This window comes from Tamandua tetradactyla, chromosome 7 (genome assembly GCF_023851605.1).
Source record: "Tamandua tetradactyla isolate mTamTet1 chromosome 7, mTamTet1.pri, whole genome shotgun sequence".
In the NCBI taxonomy this organism is placed as follows: Eukaryota; Metazoa; Chordata; class Mammalia; order Pilosa; family Myrmecophagidae; genus Tamandua; species Tamandua tetradactyla.
This window is the reverse complement of record NC_135333.1, coordinates 77,519,221-77,538,203: the sequence shown is the minus strand read 5'-3', so window position 1 is coordinate 77,538,203 and position 18,983 is coordinate 77,519,221. Positions and strand designations below refer to the sequence as shown.

General features: G+C 40.4%; 1 protein-coding gene and 1 long non-coding RNA gene across 2 annotated transcripts in view; one reads left to right on the top strand and one right to left on the bottom strand.

The window, feature by feature from the left end:
* Positions 1-356: 356 nt before the first annotated feature.
* ERP27 (endoplasmic reticulum protein 27) lies at positions 357-17,292 on the top strand. The gene is made up of 7 exons (XM_077170170.1): positions 357-574; positions 953-1,053; positions 2,807-2,944; positions 11,171-11,287; positions 15,154-15,279; positions 16,360-16,557; positions 16,951-17,292. Exons 1-7 carry the CDS (start codon positions 481-483, stop codon positions 16,996-16,998), a joined length of 822 nt encoding a protein of 273 aa, XP_077026285.1. The 5' UTR covers positions 357-480; the 3' UTR covers positions 16,999-17,292.
* Positions 16,336-18,983, bottom strand: part of LOC143691551 (uncharacterized) — a 110,207-nt gene continuing 107,559 nt past the window's right edge. The window contains exon 5 of the long non-coding RNA XR_013179569.1: positions 16,336-16,539. This is a non-coding gene — a long non-coding RNA (uncharacterized LOC143691551). The remainder of the gene's footprint in view (positions 16,540-18,983) is intronic.

Here is an 18,983-nt window from a genome sequence, read left to right as displayed (position 1 = left end):
TCCTTTCTGTATCTCCAAAGGCCTGGGCTGAGCCGCAAGTGCTGAGATGAGGTATGCTGAGCTTCTTGGGCTGTGCTATGTTCAGCTCTCTCATTTCTGCACCAGCCAATTAAGTCAAACATCATTCATTGCAGCAGGCACACCCCCTAGCCTACTGCAGATGTAATCAGCATCAGATGAGGTTCACATGCCATTGACTCATGTCTACAGCAATAGATCTAGGCACCTTCACCTGGCCAAGTTGACAACCGAATTACCACACCTGGCATTGTAGTAGTTAATTTTTATGGTTGGTTATCAGCTGAGGCCCTAGTCACTGCACTTGGGTCTTTTATCTCAGAAGTTGAAGGTTCCCCTAGTGCCACCTGTGAAGTTCTCAGAGCACTAACAGCATCAGTCAATTAGCCACAGAGCGCACTGCCCTGAATTCCCATCCCAAACCCAGCGTTCAGGGCGTGGAGCCAGAGCAGGAGAAGAACAATGGAAAATGCCCAGTCCAGATGCCTGTTTCTCTTCTTTCTCCTCACATGGGGGCTGCCCCCAGAAGTTGCTGCAGAAGTTCAGGCATCCTCAGGTAAAAGACAGAACACCTGGGTGAGCATAGGGGCAGAGTGAGATTAGGAGAAGGGGAAGGAGCATGGCAGTAGCCGGGATAACTTCCCTCCAAACCCAGAAAATTTTCCAGGAAATGCTAACTACAGGCCTAGTGTTACATAGTAGAGAGGAGGGAAGTCTGGTATTATCCTTCGGACAGAGGCCATAATGTGGAATTACCTTCCATATGTTAGTAGAAAAAAGCCTTGGAGGGTTAGAAGCACCCCCTAGAAACCATGATCTCCTTGGCTCTAGTATGAAAAGAAAAGGTATGGCTGCCCTCATTATTTGGAACTGCTGCTTCTCCCCTCAGTGCCCAGATATCTCTGTCTCTCTTTCATACATATTCTCTTTCCAGATGGTTCCAATGCTGCCCAGAATCCCGTGCAGCTCACAGATGTCCCAGCAGCTGTGGAATTCATTGCTGCTGCTGAGGTGGCTGTGATAGGCTTCTTCCAGGTGTGTACAGATAGGCCACTTTTTATGTCCCAAAGAGCCAGAAATGTCCTATTTCAAGGGAGCTATGGCCACTCCCGGCCAGGTGATGGTGCATTAGGATCAGGTGGGCAAAGGTGTATCAGCCCAGAGTCCACTTTCAGCTTGTTATCTCCACTTGAAAACATCCCCAGTTTCTGAATTATCTCTTTCTTATACCTTGTTCAAGAGCTCTGAGGTTATTGCCCGGATCTCTCCAACTATGAATGCTTTGATGCTTAAGGCAGTCTCTGGATATGATGAGTCAGGGGTCAGAGTGAGTCCAACGTTTATCGTATGGCCAAGACTTTTCATGCTGAAACCCCTGAGCATTAGTCAGTAGTTGCCTCTGTCTAAGATCTTTCCCCAAAAAAGATAGCCCCTCATTCTTCTTTCTCTTTGCCTGCTATGAAATGTTGGAAAAGGATGACATTTTGTATATGGAAGGTATTAACCTCCATTTTCCAGACCGGTTGCCTGACTAATAAAGGCAATCATAATGAGAAGGCATCCTTCCATCATTTTTAGCTTTCTCTGGTGGCAGCATCTGACAATTCTCTGATCAAACCCCTATGCCCTCATTGCAGTCCTTCTCTGTTTCTATTCATTGACTCCAACTTAAAAATCACCCTGTCGATTCTGTGTACACAGCTGGAATTGTAACTATGAGAAGCAAGTGGGAGAGGAAGGCTGCAGACACATTTCTCAGCAATGAGAGATTTGAGCTGTAGACAAAAACAACCACCCCCAGAAAGGCAGGGAGGGGCAGGAGAGAGAGGAACTGGAGTCTGCAATAATTTAAATAGCCACCAGATGTCATCATTTGGTTCATGAGCAATTCCACTGGAAGGAGAAGAATGAAAAAGAGGAGGTCTCGATTAACAATTGTTCATAACCTCAAATGAACTCCACACACCCTTTCCGATGAGCAAGGAACAAACTCCCTTTGCTTGGCCTCAGATGTGAGAGGAGCCCCCTTCTCTTCTCTTTGCACATCTCCTCCTTCAGCCCAGGGCAAAATCAGGGAAGAAGAATATGGTTCTTCCTGTTTATTGCCTGGGCTGCTGTGGGCATAAGTTCCTGTTTCCTCAGGAATAATATTGCCAGACTGTTATCAAAACACAGGAATCTCTCAGGAGTGGATTTCCTGCTCCCTCCCACAGGTCTGGATTGTAGAGTCAGAGCAAAGCATGAACCGTATCTTTTTGGGTAATCCAACAACCAAGATTGTGTATGGTGAAAAGAGGAGGAACTGTTCCTCCACACGCAAGACAAAACTTTGTTAATAAGATTTCTAAGTTTCACATTTTAATTTCTTTTATTCTTTCTTCTTCATTTATGTTTAGGTCCTTTTTGACAGCTCCCATTCATTATTTTTGCATTTCCCATCACTTGTTCCCAAAACACTGCCTCCTTAGACACATCAACGACTGTGTACCCAAACTCTCCAGGTCTCTATGACTTTGTGTCCCCTCTGAGCTGCTGGTGAACTACAAATTCTATAATAAGCTCAGTCAGGAGTGCCACAATTTTAGTAGTTACCTACTAACCCATCCAGCCTGGAAAACTCAGGAATGCCACTGCGAACTTAGCTTGCATTCCTGGTCATAAATGTTTCACTGAAACTAAATCAAGTCTATGGTTTCTGGTATGAGCGAGTGCATTTCTCTTTCTGATTCTGCCTCTGTGTCTCTCTCTTTCAAAATAATCTCTGTGACTTTTTTCCCTCTGTTTTTAGAATTTAAAAATACCAGCTGTGTCCATATTTCACAGCATTGTGCAGGAGTTCCAAGATGTGTCATTTGGAGTCAGCACCAGTTCCGAGGTTCTGACCTACTACAATATCACTGGAAACACCATTTCACTCTTTCGTCTGGTAAGTTGCATGGGCAACTTGTGCCTTCTCCCAGTTCTTCCATAGGTTGGGGAATCACAAAGTTGGGAGACTGGAAAAGACTCTAAGTCTTTAACACTAAGGATGGAGCCAAGTTCAAGAACATTGTTGACAAGGATGATTAAACTCAAGCTTTCCTAACAGGTACTTAATGAAATAGAAAGAACCCTGGATACAGGAGACTCAGAGGATGGGATATTTAGTGTGGCTTTATCATTGATCAACCATGTGACTTTGGGCAAGTCAATCAATATTTTTTTTTTTGCTTCAATTCTTTCATCAGTAAAAGAAAAGGACTAGACCATATCATCAATAAAGTCATTTTCTGCCCTAAAGTTTTATACTCCCATATCTTTGGGACTATGCTTAGTCACCCCTACAGGAAGAGATCACATAGATCTTAAAATGTAGTAGGAACTGTAAGCATAATATGCAAGTACTGTCTGCATAACATGCAAAGAACATCATATGGTTAACTTGTATTCCAAAGATAAAAGCAGTGCGGGAATTCTGTTCTAAAAAAAAAAAAACTTTGGCTCAGCAGGCAGAGTTCTTGCCTGCTATGAAGGAGACCCCAGTTCAATTCCCAGTGCCTGCCCATGCAAAAAAAAAAAAAAAAAAAAAAAAAAATCATAATAGAAACAGGTGAACTAGGACCTAAAAGACAGATAAATTCAGACAAAATGGAAAAGAATTCATGGTCCAGGTGGAAAAAAAAATAGAATTTAACCAGAGAAGATTGATGAAGCCAATTTGACTGAACCCCAGAGGGCATGTTGGGGGAAAATGAATACAAAGCAGGGCACTTGATTAGAGTCATATTGTGGAGAAGTTTAACACCAGCTTAGTGGGTTGACACTAAAAGTCATCAGATGAGGGAAATAATCTGGACAGAGATGTTCTTTAGCAACATTATTTTGGCAGTGATGGTTAGGCAAAAAGGCAAGAAGTAGGGAGAACTTTTCTTAGGCTAACAAAATAGACCATATGGGATGTACTAAAGGTTTGTAGTAGAAAGGTAGCAGTAGAAATTAAGGGAAAGGCAGAATCCTCAATAAGTAGATATCAAAATTGTAGAAAGGAGGCAAAGCTTAAAACCAGGGTGTCTGGAATTAGTGAGACCATTTACAGAAATAAGGATTTCTGATGCTTTCGTTGGTTGTTGAGGTTATGCTATTCAGGAATATGAAGGCAAAGATGTCAAGAGTCTACTGGAAATGAGAAATTGGGGCAGGAAGTGAAATTTTTAAGATTTCTTGATCAACAATTCCCATCGCTCTCTTTTCACTTCTCATCCAAATTTAAGTATACTTTATACTTAACCTCTTAAATACACTGCTCTCTAATTTATGACCCATGACTCATTAAGACTGCTTTCGTGAAGGTCAGCAATGGCTTTTATATTGCCAAACCTAATGAACACTTTTTAGGGTTTATTTTACTGGAGGATATCTCTGCCATAGTTGATCTTCTGACCACTCCTTTCTCCTTCATGCTTTCTTTTCCTGGCTCCTGGGATCCTTCTTTCCCTGATCTTCCCCTTCCTTTTTAGGTTCTTGAGACCATCTTTTCTTCTACCTACACTATAGCCTGATCCAATGCTCTTCCCAATCTAGATTATAGAATCCATACTCCATGAAGGTAGAAACTATTTTGTTCATTGCTGTAGTCACAGAGCCTTTGAAAATTGCTTCTAATGGAGCAGGTGCTCAATAAGTGTTTGTTGAATGAATGAATTTGAGAATAGATCAATTAGTGAATGTTCTCTTTAGGCAATCTAATTCTTTCTCATATTTGACTCTATATTAAATCCTAAAACATTAGGATTTAAATGTTTTCCCTCTAGACTGGATCTGTCTCATGATTTAAATGCTTGTTGGATATAACTATTTGTCTACCCCCATAATCATAACAGATTTATGTTCAAAACTGAATTATTTCCCATTAAATCATGTTTTTATCTCTGCAAATACTATTTTTAATAGCCATGCCCATTAAGTCTAATTTTTGCCAACTCTACTTTCCCTCTTATTGAATCCATATTTTCTTCTTTTTTTCCTTATTCCTGATTTAGCCTCTTAGCATCTTTAGCATAAGAATTTCAGCAGCCTCCTAACTGATCTCCCTTCACTACTGCATTTTCAGTTTCTAGTCTAGTATCACAATGTTATATTTTAAATGGAAATTTGGCCATAGCACTCCTTTGTTAAAAACTCTTCAACATTCCCCACTATTTACAAGATCAAATCCATGATATTTAGTGTCATGTATAAACTATTTTATGACCTGGCAACTTCCTGCTTCTCTAGTCTTTTCCATTCAGTTCTCACTCTGGGTTTTACTCTTATGGTACCTACCTACTTATTGTCTCCTACATGCAGTATGACAAGTCACTTTTCCATAATTTTTTCCAGGCTATTATCTCTGTGTAGAATACCACCACTCCTAACTGCCCCCTTTCACAAAGCTATCACCTAGCTAACTCCTATACATACTTCCATGAATCAGCTCAGGCATCTTATACTTCAGAAAGCCTCTTAGAAATCTCCAAATTGGCCTAAATACTCCTCTGTGCCTCCATAGCTCTCTCTCTATTCTTTTTTGGCATGGGCAGGCAGTGGGAATCGAACTCGGGTCTCTGGCATGGCAGGCAAGAACTCTGCCACTGAGACAACATTGTACTGTCCCATAGTTGTCTTTTAATTTACTACTTTATGGTGCATAACATGAATGCCCATGTCTGTCCCATCTATTAATCCATTAGACCATGATTTATTCAAGGACAGGTATTTATCTCTGTATTCTGGAAGTCTATAACATGTGTCTGACACCAAGAAGGCACTCTGAAAAATGTTTAGGGAACAGAAATCACTTCCAAAAGCATGGCTGAGGGCGCATAAGAACCTTTAAGCAATTTTTTCTCCACCTGCACAAGAGTTGCAGGCTTGCATTTCCACCACTTAGACAAAAAAATCATCAATCTCTTCTGTGGAATGCATTGGTAAGAAAGATATGGAAGGTTAGGGTAATGTCTTACATGTTGCCATTGAATCATTGGTAGTAAGCCTTCAATGAAAACTTCTGCTCAACTCCACAAGTACTTCTTTCCTAGTTTGTTATTTACAGATATTATGAAGGCCTGATTTAAAAGTCTTAGTACAACCAAGATACACACATGAGAAAGAAAAACAAGTGCATTGCTTCCAAGTGTCTCTGGCTTCACAGTCTCTAATGGGAGCATTAGATTTGCTTACAATTTATTCTTTACAACGCCCTTTTGATAACTTCTCAGAGCTGTTCACTCTTCTTTAGCTTTTGTTGTTTACCACTAGTTACAAACCTACTCTGAATGAACTCTTGGGACTTCTGTGGAAAAGATTATTTATGTGCTATACCAAAAACAAACATGTTGGTTCCTTCCCTGATTCACTGACAGGTCTTGGAGAGGCTCAACTTATGTCTTGCCAACTTTTAGATAAACACTTTTTCCTCTGTTTACACTTTCATGAGTTTAATAAGTATTTTAATAGGATTCTTATTCAGGAGTTAGAGATGTTTTTTTGTTTGTTTGTTTAAAAAGGAGCATCAACCAAGACGATTTCATTTTACAGTGAGAAACATGAATATGTTGCAAACTTTCTGTGCTTACATTCATATTAGATCTACACTTCTGTTTTATTTCTGTTTGTTTTTAGTGCCTGGTTTATGATAAGCATGATGTTAGATAGTTTACGATGTTCTACCCTTTAATTTTCACAAGAATCCAATGGAATAATAAATATGACTCATGCATTATGAATAATGAAGCAGCAGTTTCATGAGGTCAATCCACTTATCCAAAGTCTCACATCTATTAAGTAGTAGACGCCCGATTCACACCCAGCTCCTGACCCCAAAGCATAAGCTTCCTCCTATTGCATAGTGACCAACTACAGCACTTACCTGGAAGATACCTTTGGTTTTACTCCTAGATTCTATCTACTCTAATGCTCCTGGCTCTAAAGACTTCTTTCTTACCACTTTTTCCTGAACTATCCCCCACCCCTCTGACATGACTAAATCAAACTCCAGGTGTTACTTCTCAAGATTTAATCTAAGTATTCCACATTTTGGCAAAGAAATTTTGGAATTTAGAAATAGAATTTGCAGTAAACAAATTTGGTCACAACCTGAATAAATGACAAATGCAATAAGAAATGCAATGAAAACGCATTGATATTATTGGATGCTTGAAATGTTAGAGCAATAAAGAAGCCGGCAAATGCTGTGCTTAATGATTGCATCACTCTCCAAACATGGTACAGGCCAACAATATAAATGTGAGCAAGTAGAATTTAGACAAAATTCGTCTAAATCCTACTTGTGTCCGAGGACCCAGCCTGCGCTCTGTGAGTAGAAGGCCCTCCACAGGTGTAACCCAAGATCGGGCAGACCGTGAGCCTGGACTAGCGTGGAAGGTCGGATATTATTTGAGTGTTTTCTCTGCTTTGGGTTTTCTCAGTCATTTCTATTTTAAAATACATAAATAACCTAAGTTTGACCCTGTGAGACAGCAACGGAAACCCAGTAGAGGCATTCCTTCATTGATGTTACAGTTATTTATTGAGTGCTTATTACAAGAAATATACTCTGCTGGAGAATCGTTCATGAATTAGAGCGTGAGAATGAACTGATGAGAAATACAAGCAAGATGTGGAACAACTTAGTAAGCATTTTTATCTAAAGAATTCATCTAGCACCAACATCGTAAGCTATAACAGCTTATGAAAGCCAATAAAATTAAGGGTATGAGGGCATTTGCTTAACAAGGGATTTCAGGGTTGCCCAAGATATTTCAATACTATAACAGGGGTGTAAACTAAGACAATTTTCATAAATTTTATGAAAACCTGGCTCATAAACCAGAAAAATCCATAGGAATTTCTAAAGGAATATTGCTGAAGTACCAATGAACAGAAAGGAGTGATTAGATCTCTTGGTATGAAATACTTTATAAAATATAAAATAATTCCCTTCAGATATTCTTGGGGAACCTCAAAATTATGTTTTAAGATGACAACCTTCTGATTTTCCATTCCTCTGTTTTTCTTCCCAGTGCCTCTTTTCTTGAGGAAAAAAAATAATATATCTTAAGTGAAATTCTTTCCAAAACTGGAAAATTATATTTTAAAAATTTTCCCTCAACTCTTGGTTCCAGGGTCAGATTTTCTTTCAGTGCTTTATGCAAATAAGTCCCTTTACAAGAGAGAGATTTCCTGTTGAAATGTTGCCTTCAGGAACCCTACACATTAATGTTCCAGAGTTTATTAGTTTAAGAAATAATGAAATAATCAGGCATGTTTCATTAAAGAAGCACAACAAACTGTGTGGGGGGGGGTGGTTTTTATAAAATCCTTTTGTTGTTGTTGTTTATGTTTTGGGGTACATGCACCTGGAACAGAACCCAGGATTCCCAAATGGCAGACGAGCATTATAACACTGAAAAACCCATACATCCCCTTTGCTATTTAAAGACTCTTATCATTAGTTCAAATTCTCTGCTTCTGGTCCACTTTACTGCCAGTTCTTCACAGGTCCTATACACATAACTTTATTATAAGTATTCTGATGAATTAGCCTTCTAGATTGCCCAAGCACAATAATGTATATATATCATCTAATTTAAACCTCACAAAATCCATATGAGGTTGATATTATTATTGGTCTCACTTTTCATATAAGGAAACTAAAATTCAAAGAAGTAAAGTGACCTGACCCATATAGTGCATTAGATGGGAAAAATCCTCTGCTTCTAATATACTGCATTTTTAAAATCCAGAAACACTTGGAGTCACTTTGTTTCCTTTTCTCCCTGTTCTGGGAAATGTGAGGGACTGCCTGGAAAAAAGAGCAGAGAGAGAGGGAGGCTCCTGGCCCAAGCTCAGCTATGTCATCTCAGGCACAGACTCCAGCCTGCAGGTTCCTAAAAAAATAATCAGGAAACATTTATACATATTCAATATAAAAGGACCCTGATTGTGATTATAATAATGATTATACATTTTTTGATGGTTTGATGGCTGCAATAGCAAAGCCTTGGTTTGAAGAAGACGTACCAATTTGCAAAATAGGCATTTAACTGCAGTAAAGTTCCAGAAAAAATGGCAAATACCAATTTTTTGTGTTTTCCATTTTATTTCTTGCTCATTTTTACTGATTTGGTGGGGGAGGAGGGAGTGATAGAAGGGTGGGCTGGGAGTTTGCTAATAGTTTTTCTCTTACTTGTGTATTTCTGTTCCCTGCTTTCTGTTCAGAATTTTGTGACATTTAATACAATTAAGTATATAGGGTTCACAGTTTTAAATATCCTGGGATTTTGATGATTTTTTTTTTCAAAGCTCTTTTTTTTTTTAGAAGTACAAACTTTTCTTGTACCTCAATACTGATTTTTTTTCACACATTTAAATTTTGTCTAAAACAGTCTTAAAATAAGGAGCATTTGCATTGCCATCCAGCTGAATGCCAGCACTTCTGTGCCTTAGTGTCCTCTGCAGGCACTCAACAAATACATCTTGAACAGATGGACTTTTAAGAGACTGACTAGATTTATCCAGCTTTACCCAAATTAACCAGAAGGGGTATTTTGCTTGCTTGGTCATCCCCATTACTTTTAATTAGCCCAATGGGAGGCCATCATAAACAAAAGAAGTGAAAAACAGGCGTTAGAAGTCATCATGGGGATGACAATAATGAGCAATTTTGGAGATTTACTGTTTAATGACTTTAATTTCCCTTTTGCCCAAATTCCCTCTTACATTAATTAAAATGAGACTCAACTTTGCTTTGCCAAACAGACTGGGAGGAAGTATTAGGACCTTGGAGGGAGAAAGGTGGCTCTGATTCAGGCAGGCAGGACCTGATTGGGGAACACTTAAATGAATGGTATATGTAGGGGGAAGGGGCTAAGGTGGTGGCCAAGACTGATGGCACGGTGCTCTCAGAAGTATTTCAAGGTATTTTAGGAAATACAAAAGTATTCAAGAGTGGCCCTGATAATCTTATCCATAGGTGTAATTGCTGGGGGATGGTAACATAATCCTGCATATTTATGGGCATGGGTAGGTTTAGAGAAAAGAATGGAAAATTCCAGGGGTAATGATTGGTAGTATGAAATCCTATCTTTAATATAGTTTGGTTTTATGGAAAGATTGCTCTAAAATGTAAACCTGGGATAATGCACAAGGTACTTAGACATTCCAACAATGACAAACAACAAAAACAATCTGGACCAAAATAATTGCCTGGAGGGATTAGAAAGTGAGCAAAAGAGGGAGGAATGTTCAGACCAAGATCTAAAAGAAGACAGAAACCTAAAAAAATGAACCCTGCATTTGGGATTGCTTTTTACATGATGTTAAACACCAGATAAAACAAGTATATCATTCAGGGGTGCATCTTTAAGTGGTAAAACAATCAAGAAAGGATAAAAATAACTACCTTACAAGTTAGAATCAATTAGCTATTAGAAGGGAGTTCAGGTTTCTAAGATTGTGGCAATTTTCTAGTTCTTCACTTACTTGTGGTCACCAGTTGTTTGCTTTATGATAAGTTACTGAGCTTTCATTTTTTGTTTAGGGGTTTCCTCTTATATGTGTATTTTATTTCACATTAAAAGGATGCATAGATGAAACACAAATCTGATCATGTTAATGGCTGGTCTTGCCCTCGGGTTAAAGTTCAATCTCCTTACCTTGATTTGACGGGCCTCTGGAGTTGGCCCCTACTTACCCCCCTCACCTGTCTCTCTACTACCCACAGTGACTGATCCAGTTTCTATAATGTGACATCCCACTCACATCTTTTTGGCTTTGCAAATACTGCTGTGTATTTAAAACTCCCTCCCCATGCTCATTCATCTGGCCAACTCTTAGTTAAAGTCTTCAGGCATTACTTCTTCCTGGAAACCTTCCTGCCCTTCCTGAGGTGGCATATCAGCCTGTGATTCCCCGTGATAACACTCGTCACGCTATGCCCAATGCTTCTTTTCACTTGGCTGGGTTCCATGGGGCAGGCAGTATGTTCCTTCAGGGTAGAAAACATTGCTTATTTATACTTTTCCATTCTTTGGAGCTTTAGACAGGGCCTGGCACACCACTGAGTCTAGAAATATTTTTCAATGAGTGAATAGAGGCAGAACGATGACTATTTTATCCCTTTTGTATTTCCCAGGTAGATAATGAACGACTGGATTTAGATAACGAGGATGTCGAGAACATCGATGTCACCAAATTAAGCCGGTTCATTGAGATCAACAATCTCCGCTGGGTGACAGAGTACAACCCTGTGGTAAGCAATAGTCCCTGCCTCCAGCCCCTCAATCCCTGCATCAGGGAGAATACTTGTGTTCATAGCAGAGATCTGTTCCTCCTGGAGTTATGATCCTCTGAGCAGTAATGACAGTAACTAACGTTATATGAATGCCTCGTATGTCGTTTATGTTTCCATCCTTACAACAGCTCTTTAAGATTGACTTGTCCCTAATTCAACAAAGGAAGAAATTGAGACTCAGTTGAATGACCTGCCACAAGGCTAGTAAGAAAAAGAGCCAGGCTATAAAGTTAAGGTGACAGATTCAAAAACTTCAGGATTTTGCTGCCTGAGAGAGTTCTGCTGTCTTTGCTGAAGGCAAATGCGACCTGAGTACTTCATTCAGTGCTTCTCAAACTAAATTGCAGTCTGTGCTGAAGGTTCATTCATTCTTCCAAAGCATCAGTGGCAGATGTTTTTGTAAAATATAATACAAATAAATTACTAGAAAAATGAAATTTAAAAAAATCAAGTCCACTAATCACATACTTGGATGTCTTAGCAATGTCACATTTCTATTAAAATGTTTAAACACTTATTCTCATTTTCTGTACTTACCTCCCTGTAGATTAACTAGTCTAGCACCACCTGCAAATGACACCTTGTTTAACACATGCCCAGACCCTGGGAGTGTTTCAGCCTTCTTCCAGTGTTGTCTTCCTCTCATTTAACACGCGGCTGGGTGAAGGTGTTGGACCATCTGTCCCAATCATATTCTGGCTTTCCAACACGCTACAGTTTTGAATGATCTTGTATGACCTGCCTTTTATTTTCCCTGGCAGAGATCACTAGTGTGATAAAGTATTAGTTTCTTGTAATCTATGTCAGCTCTGACATGCTGTGCATTCTCCTAAAACAGTACTTCATGTGCATATCATGATTTTTTAAATGAGCAAAACCCTTTCATACCCATTGAACTTATTTGTAGAAGAGAGAAAATTGTATCTATTTTATAGAGATGAACACACAGGGGTGACAGGACCCACTGATTCAGTCCCACAGTGAGTAAGTAGGGAAGGTATAATTTGAGGCAGAAAGTTTGACTGCTTATGCAGTAGTTCCTATTGCCTGTTTCTATTACACAGGAGAGGAAATGGGGGTTCATATGGTTCGTAGCAATTTTAGCTTTAAAGATAGTCTATGCACTTGTCCCTGCTGTTTCTGTTTTTCATGACTGGTCTGTTTGGCTGAATTCTGTGGTTTTTCCATTGCCCCACAGAGCCTCTAATGGAAAATACCCCTTTTCCTGTTGACTAAAGTCCTCTCTACCTCTCACACCATATTGGTCTCCATGGAACAGTCACTTCTGCTCAGGCTCCACCACTTTCACCTCTGGGGCATTGGCAGCAGTAACCGAGACGGCGTTCCTCTCCTAGGCCAGCGTCATTATGGGTATTGTGTCTGTGGAGCTGCCAGGAGGGTGTGTGGACCAGAAAAGATGACCTCATGGTGCCTGGGTGTGTGGCCCCGTTGCCCTGGCGCCCTGCAGGCTGGCTAAGGCAGGACAGGGACTGGGTCTCCCTTGGTTCTTGTGCCTGGTCCATCTCTTCTCTTATTTAACAATGATATGTTTTTCTTAAAGTTCCAAATCACATCAAAAGAAAATTAGGTAAGAATTTCTTTATTGAAGCAAGTTTTATTTTTTTTTTTTATTTTTTATTTTTTTAAAGGAAAGACAGAGAGAAGGAAGGAAGGATAGAAGGAAGGAAGGAAGGAAGAAAGGGAAACATCTTTAAACATTTTCTTGTTTTATTGTATTTTGTTTTTCCGTTTTTTTGTTACATGGGCTGGGGCCGGGAATCGAACCGAGGTCCTCCGGCATAGCAGGCAAGCACTTTGCCCGCTGAGCCACCGCGGCCCGCCCAGCAAGTTTTATTTTTATTGTGATGTTTTCATTTCCCAAAAGTAATATTTTTGTTACTTGAAGCGCTGCCAGTACTGCTATCGCTACTTCTATCGCTGCTGTGAATGGTTTACACCACACAACTGGGCAGAAAACCCCAGCAGTGGGCTTGGCCTGCCACCCACTTTTAATGCACAAACTCAATACTTCACTTCAAGGAGAACAGCCAGGCTATCTGTGTAGGATTAAACTGATCCCATCTGCTGTACCCGGTCCCTTCAGCTAAGAGAACAGTATCTTTGACTCCTTAGCTCTTATGTCTGACTCTTCTCAAGATTTATCTGCTATCTCTATTCTAAACACATGCTCTAAATTAAAGTACTAGCAGCTAATAAAATAAGAGTCAGTTACTTGCCATCCAATCTTACAAATTGAAAATCTAAGAAAGACCTGGTTTTGAACTCTAAGAAGCAAGTCGTGGGAACCTTGTTTACACATTGGCCTCCTGCAGCCAATAGAGGTAGAGAATCCCTACAGAGCAGAGTGCAGCTTCAGGAAAGATCCTACCTGGATGTTCCCCTTTCCACAACTGGGACTCTGCCCGATGGGGCTTGTGGACCCACTGGATTCTCTCCTCCTGTGTACAGGCTCATTTTAGAGCATGATGGTACATGCTTTCTATGTTTCAAAAGGAAAGATGAGGGTGGGCAAGGGTGGTGCAGTGGCAAAGTTCTCGCCAGGCTCCATGCAAAAAAAAGGGGGGGGGGAGGGAAAAATGAATGGGATTTGTTTATTTAAAATGGAGAGATTTGCAACAGTATTCCAGGAAAGTGAAATGAAGAGAGCAGTGCCACAGTTTTTGCCCTTTCCCTTCCTCACTCTGGCGCCAGCCTTTCCTGCTCCCCTAAGTCATTGACAATATCCTAGGGAGTCATCTTCTCTAACTCAGAAAGAAAGGGCCAATACTTCTGGTCTCTCGAAGGGTCCAGACAGGTTCAACCACACTCGGGGTCGGATTCATTTAGCCGGGGCTTTGTCGTTCATTGAACATGAACCTGGTTAAGAGCACAGACTCTGCAGTCAGCTGCTTGAAGTGAATCTCATCCCCCCAGTTATTACCTCTGTGGCTTTGGGAGAGTTACTTAATCTACCTGTGCCTCGGTTTCCTTACTTGTAAAGCTGGGACTTTAAGCATTAAATTAATTGGTAGATGTAAAGTGCTAAAAAGAGTACCTAGCACATAGTAAGCACTCAGTAAGCATGTACCACCAACACATAGAAAAAGGCCATACTTTAAGCCTATTCAACTGGTCTTCCAACACCAAGAGAAGTGGGAGACAGTAATATGTAGAATGATAGATTAATTGTCTATTGCTGCATAACGAATTATCACAAATCTTTGCTGCTTAAAACAAAACATGCTGATTATGTCATGCAGTTTGTATAGGTCAGGAAATTGGGAGAGGCTTAGTTGGGTGCTTCTAGTGTAGGGTCTCTCATGACGTTGCAGTTGAGATGTTGGGCCAGGCTACAGTCTGCTTCCAGAAGGGCTCATGCAGATGGCTGGCAAGGTGGCATCGGCTATTAGTTGGGCTCATTAGGTCCTAAACATGGATTGGCAGGGCTGACTGAATGCCATACATCGGGGCTAGCTTTCTCCACAGTGAGTTAAACAGGAGAAGGTAAAGCGGAAGCCACAATATCTTTCATGACCTAACCTTGGAAGTTATATTTCTAACATTTCTGCAATATCCTGTTGCTAACTCAGATAAGCCCTATTCAGTATAGGAGGAGATGACACAGTGGCCTGAAAACTAGAAGGTGACACTTGTTGAGAGCCATCTTTGAGGTTGTTATCACATGTGGTAGGGATGGATAACTCTCATTTATAATTTATGTTTCAATCTACCCATTTATGGGGTTGCCACTAATGCCTCTCTCAGATTCATTCTTTCTCTCCATCTCTCTTTCTCTTTCCTGACAACACATTTCAATTTTCTAGACTGTGATTGGCCTATATGACAGCATGATTCAAATTCATCTTCTCCTGATGATGAACAAGGCTTCCCCAGATTATGAAGTAAGCATGCACAGATACCGGAAGGCCGCTAAGCTGTTCTGGGGGAAGGTAAGGATGGGAAGGGAGAAACCTTTTTGAATTCTCCCCTCCGGGACACTAGAAAAAAGGAAGATGGGGTCACGGAAGTAGAGAGAAATAAGGAAAACAAGAGAGTTAAGAGATAATCAAAAAAAGATCTGGGACATAACAAAACACATCACTCTGATGTGAACTTAAAGATATATTTTGTACTAATACGCATGTTGTCCCTCAGTGATAGGCCTATTTTTTTTTTATCTGCGTTGATAAGTGAAGAGACAATAAAGATCCAAAACTACTAAAACTAAAAATCACCTGTTAGTCACATTTGTTTACACCTGGCCACAATCTGTTGGATTCTTAGACCAGTGAAGTTGTTTCTGGTGTATGTCTATCTAATGTCTGCTGCCTTTACCTGAGTCCAATAAATGTCCATTTCTTTCTCTTCACTATTATGTGCAGTCCTTTCCTGTTATTACTGAATTAGTAAGACTTCCCTCACTTGAAGGCCACTGCATTGAATTAGAGGCCCTCCTAACTGTGGAACTATGGAATAATAAAATAAGCTGCCTTTTTGGTGACTGGTTTCCTGACGTATAAGAAGGGTTCCTGCTTTGTGTAGAAAGCCTGATTTAATAAAATGAAATAGATAACATTTATCAAGTACTTAATATATGCCAGAAAATGCACTAAAAATATTAAATGCATTATCTCATTTAATATCCCCCACAACACCCATTTTACCAATGAGAAAACTGAGTCTTGAGAGGTTGAGTAATACACGCAAAATCACACAGCTAGAAAGTGCCAGAGGCAGGATCCACAACCATTAGATTGTTTCCTGCTTTAAACCATTAGACAATACCCCCTCTCTTAGATGATCACCAAAGCCTCTTCCAATCCTCTGTTCTTGAAATTAAATGAATCTTATCAGTGAGATAGAACACCAAAGTGACACAAAATAATATAAAATTCATTTGAACTCAATTGAGATTTAAATTGTGTGACAGACCATAAATTCAATTGGTATAAACTTCAACAATAATAAGGTGTCTCTTTATACCCTGAATTTCAGATAGACCTGTCTTTTTCAACCTTCTCCAACTGCAGATTCTTTTTATTCTGGTGGACAGTGGTTTGGAGGAAAATGGGAAGGTGGTATCATTTTTCAAACTAAAGGAGTCACAGCTGCCAGCTTTGGCAATTTACCGCACCGTAGACGAGGAGTGGGATACGTTGCTCATAGCAGAGATTTCAGTAGAGCAGGTGCAAAACTTCTGCGATGGATTCCTAAAAGAGAAACAATTGGTGAGTGTGAGGCCACACAGGTAAAGCAAGATGGGCTTTCTTTCTCTCTAGCTCCCTTTTATTTCCTGTTGTTTAAGAATTCTTTGGACTCCTGAATTTGACTAAGAGCAAGAGGTATCTGAGGTCATAGCGGTCAGCATGAGGTAGCTCACTGGGTTACAGTCACAGGAACCGAACTAGGAAAGCATTTTTTGAAATGTTTTGCATATTCAAAATCACTCACTTTTAGATTTCACCATTCCGTTTAGGTAATTAATGGGAAACAAATCAAATTCCATATAAAAGAACTCATGAGATGAAAATCAAAGATAGATTTAGGGGGTGCCAGGAATAGCTTAGTTTGCTAAGCTAGAGTGGACTCCAAATTTTAATATGTGTTATGGTATTTTTCAGAGAGAAAACCATGAACCAGAGGAAAAGTCCCCAAAGGTGGAGCTTTGATTTCTTCCCTGATGCATCGGCGTACTACCAAATCTCTACTTTATGCTGAATAAAAAGGGACAACTCAAGCTTCAGAGATAACAAGCAACAGGATCACTAGGACTTCCGACCACCAACACACACACATGCACACTATTTTCTTCCTGAAGATCTTTATTTCTCTTTCCTTCTCCTCTCTTTTACATTCCTTTAGTCTCCCACCACCCATTCATACTATGTAGGGCTGTCTATATACACTGGATTGAGGCTCCAGGATAAATACTCTGATACCTCTATGAAGGAGAAATATTCCTAGAGAGAGACTGTGTAGTTTGTCATTTAATATTTAACTCGTATACTGTGCATGACAACACACAATACAGTTTGTTCTTTTAGGGCTGCCTAAGGGTTGAAACTGTACCTGTTTCATAAACACATGTCCCTTCTCTTACCCAAAGCCAAGAACAAAAGGATGGGTTTAATCAGCACCTACAATTGAGTATTTTTGCAAAAGACATCAAATGATGTCTCCATATGTTCGAACTCAACAGAAACAGACCATGTAAGACTCCATGCTTGTTTAGCATTTCCAACTTGCCATGTAAATCAACAACCCACATAATAAGTAAAAGGCAGTAATGTTATAGGGAAACACTGGCATCTCTTAGCAAGTCAAACCTTTCGTAAATACCCGCCTGCCCAACTCAGCAGTTTGTACTTCACCCTTCAGTGCTTGCTGTTCAGTGTCAGACCATAAACCACTAATCTGTCATTGTTCATTCTGTGGGTGGGATGGGAGGAGGGTGGAGACCATCCTGCATGGAGATTGGTGTAAATATGGCAAGGAGCTAGGAATTGAGTTGGGTAAAAGGCTGGAGCACGGGTCGGAGGAGGGGGCCTCTTAGAGCTGTGGTGGGTCTGGAGCTGACTAAGGGATGGATTACTGCAAGTGAGATGTATTATTCAGCCCGTGTAGGCAAGAGGGAGTGTTTGGCTGAATGTCTCTGGCCCACAGGCTGTTACTGTCAACACACAGATGCTACATTGTTCCCAAGAGGCCCTCGGCTCAGAAGGAAAGTGCCTAAGTGCTGAAGAGCTGAAGAACCACAGGTGGAGGCCTAAGGACTGGTCCAAGGGGAGAACAGACAGTGAAAGGCTTGGTTGTTCCCTTCTGTGGGGAAAACTCCACAGCCTCTGAGCCGGGAGTCAGCAGCTGGCAAGGACACTGACAGCAGCAGTGTATGGCACGCCCCTCAAAAACATGAGACCTGAGGAGGTCACCCCATCCCCCCACAGGGCTTCATTAAGCTACCCAAACAGCTTCTTGCTTGAAGCTGAGAAAGGTTCTTCAGGCAGGCACATCCCAGAAGCCCTTCTTGGGTTATAGAAGCCAGAGCTCTGGACACTCGGTCAGGAAATTCGTCCTGTTACCCAGCACACATCCTCTAGCCAAGCAAGCATGTTTCTGCTCACCTCTCCACCGTGGATATTCTGAACAGTTACGAGTCACCGTCCCTAAATGATGCCTTCAACTGCATGTTCTTAGGCCCCCTTGTCCAATCTTCTTCCATATGCACAACCCAATCCTTTATCAATTTTTATTTCCACATCCTTTGATTCACTTCTTTGTTCTTTCTCTTCCCTCATTCTTTCCCCTAAACTATTGCAAGGATTGGGTAAATGCTAAAGGGGAAATTCCCATGTACTAAATTTTGTTCAATATCAGGCTGATTTTTCAAGTATTTTACTTAAGGCAATCCCCTCAATAACTATGATCAACACTGACTACATTAATAGCAATATCTTTGCAGTACATTGTGCTGCTTGATGGCATGCAAGAGCGATCTACTGTTATTATTACGTCTTATATGTTTAATTAGTTGTTTCTCACATTTGTGGCTCTGAGTTGAATTATTCCGTCACGGCTTGTGGTTCTTTAAAACCATCAGATATTTTTGCCTGTCTTCTTCACAACCAATCCTGTTTCTTATATCTTTGGGGACTCA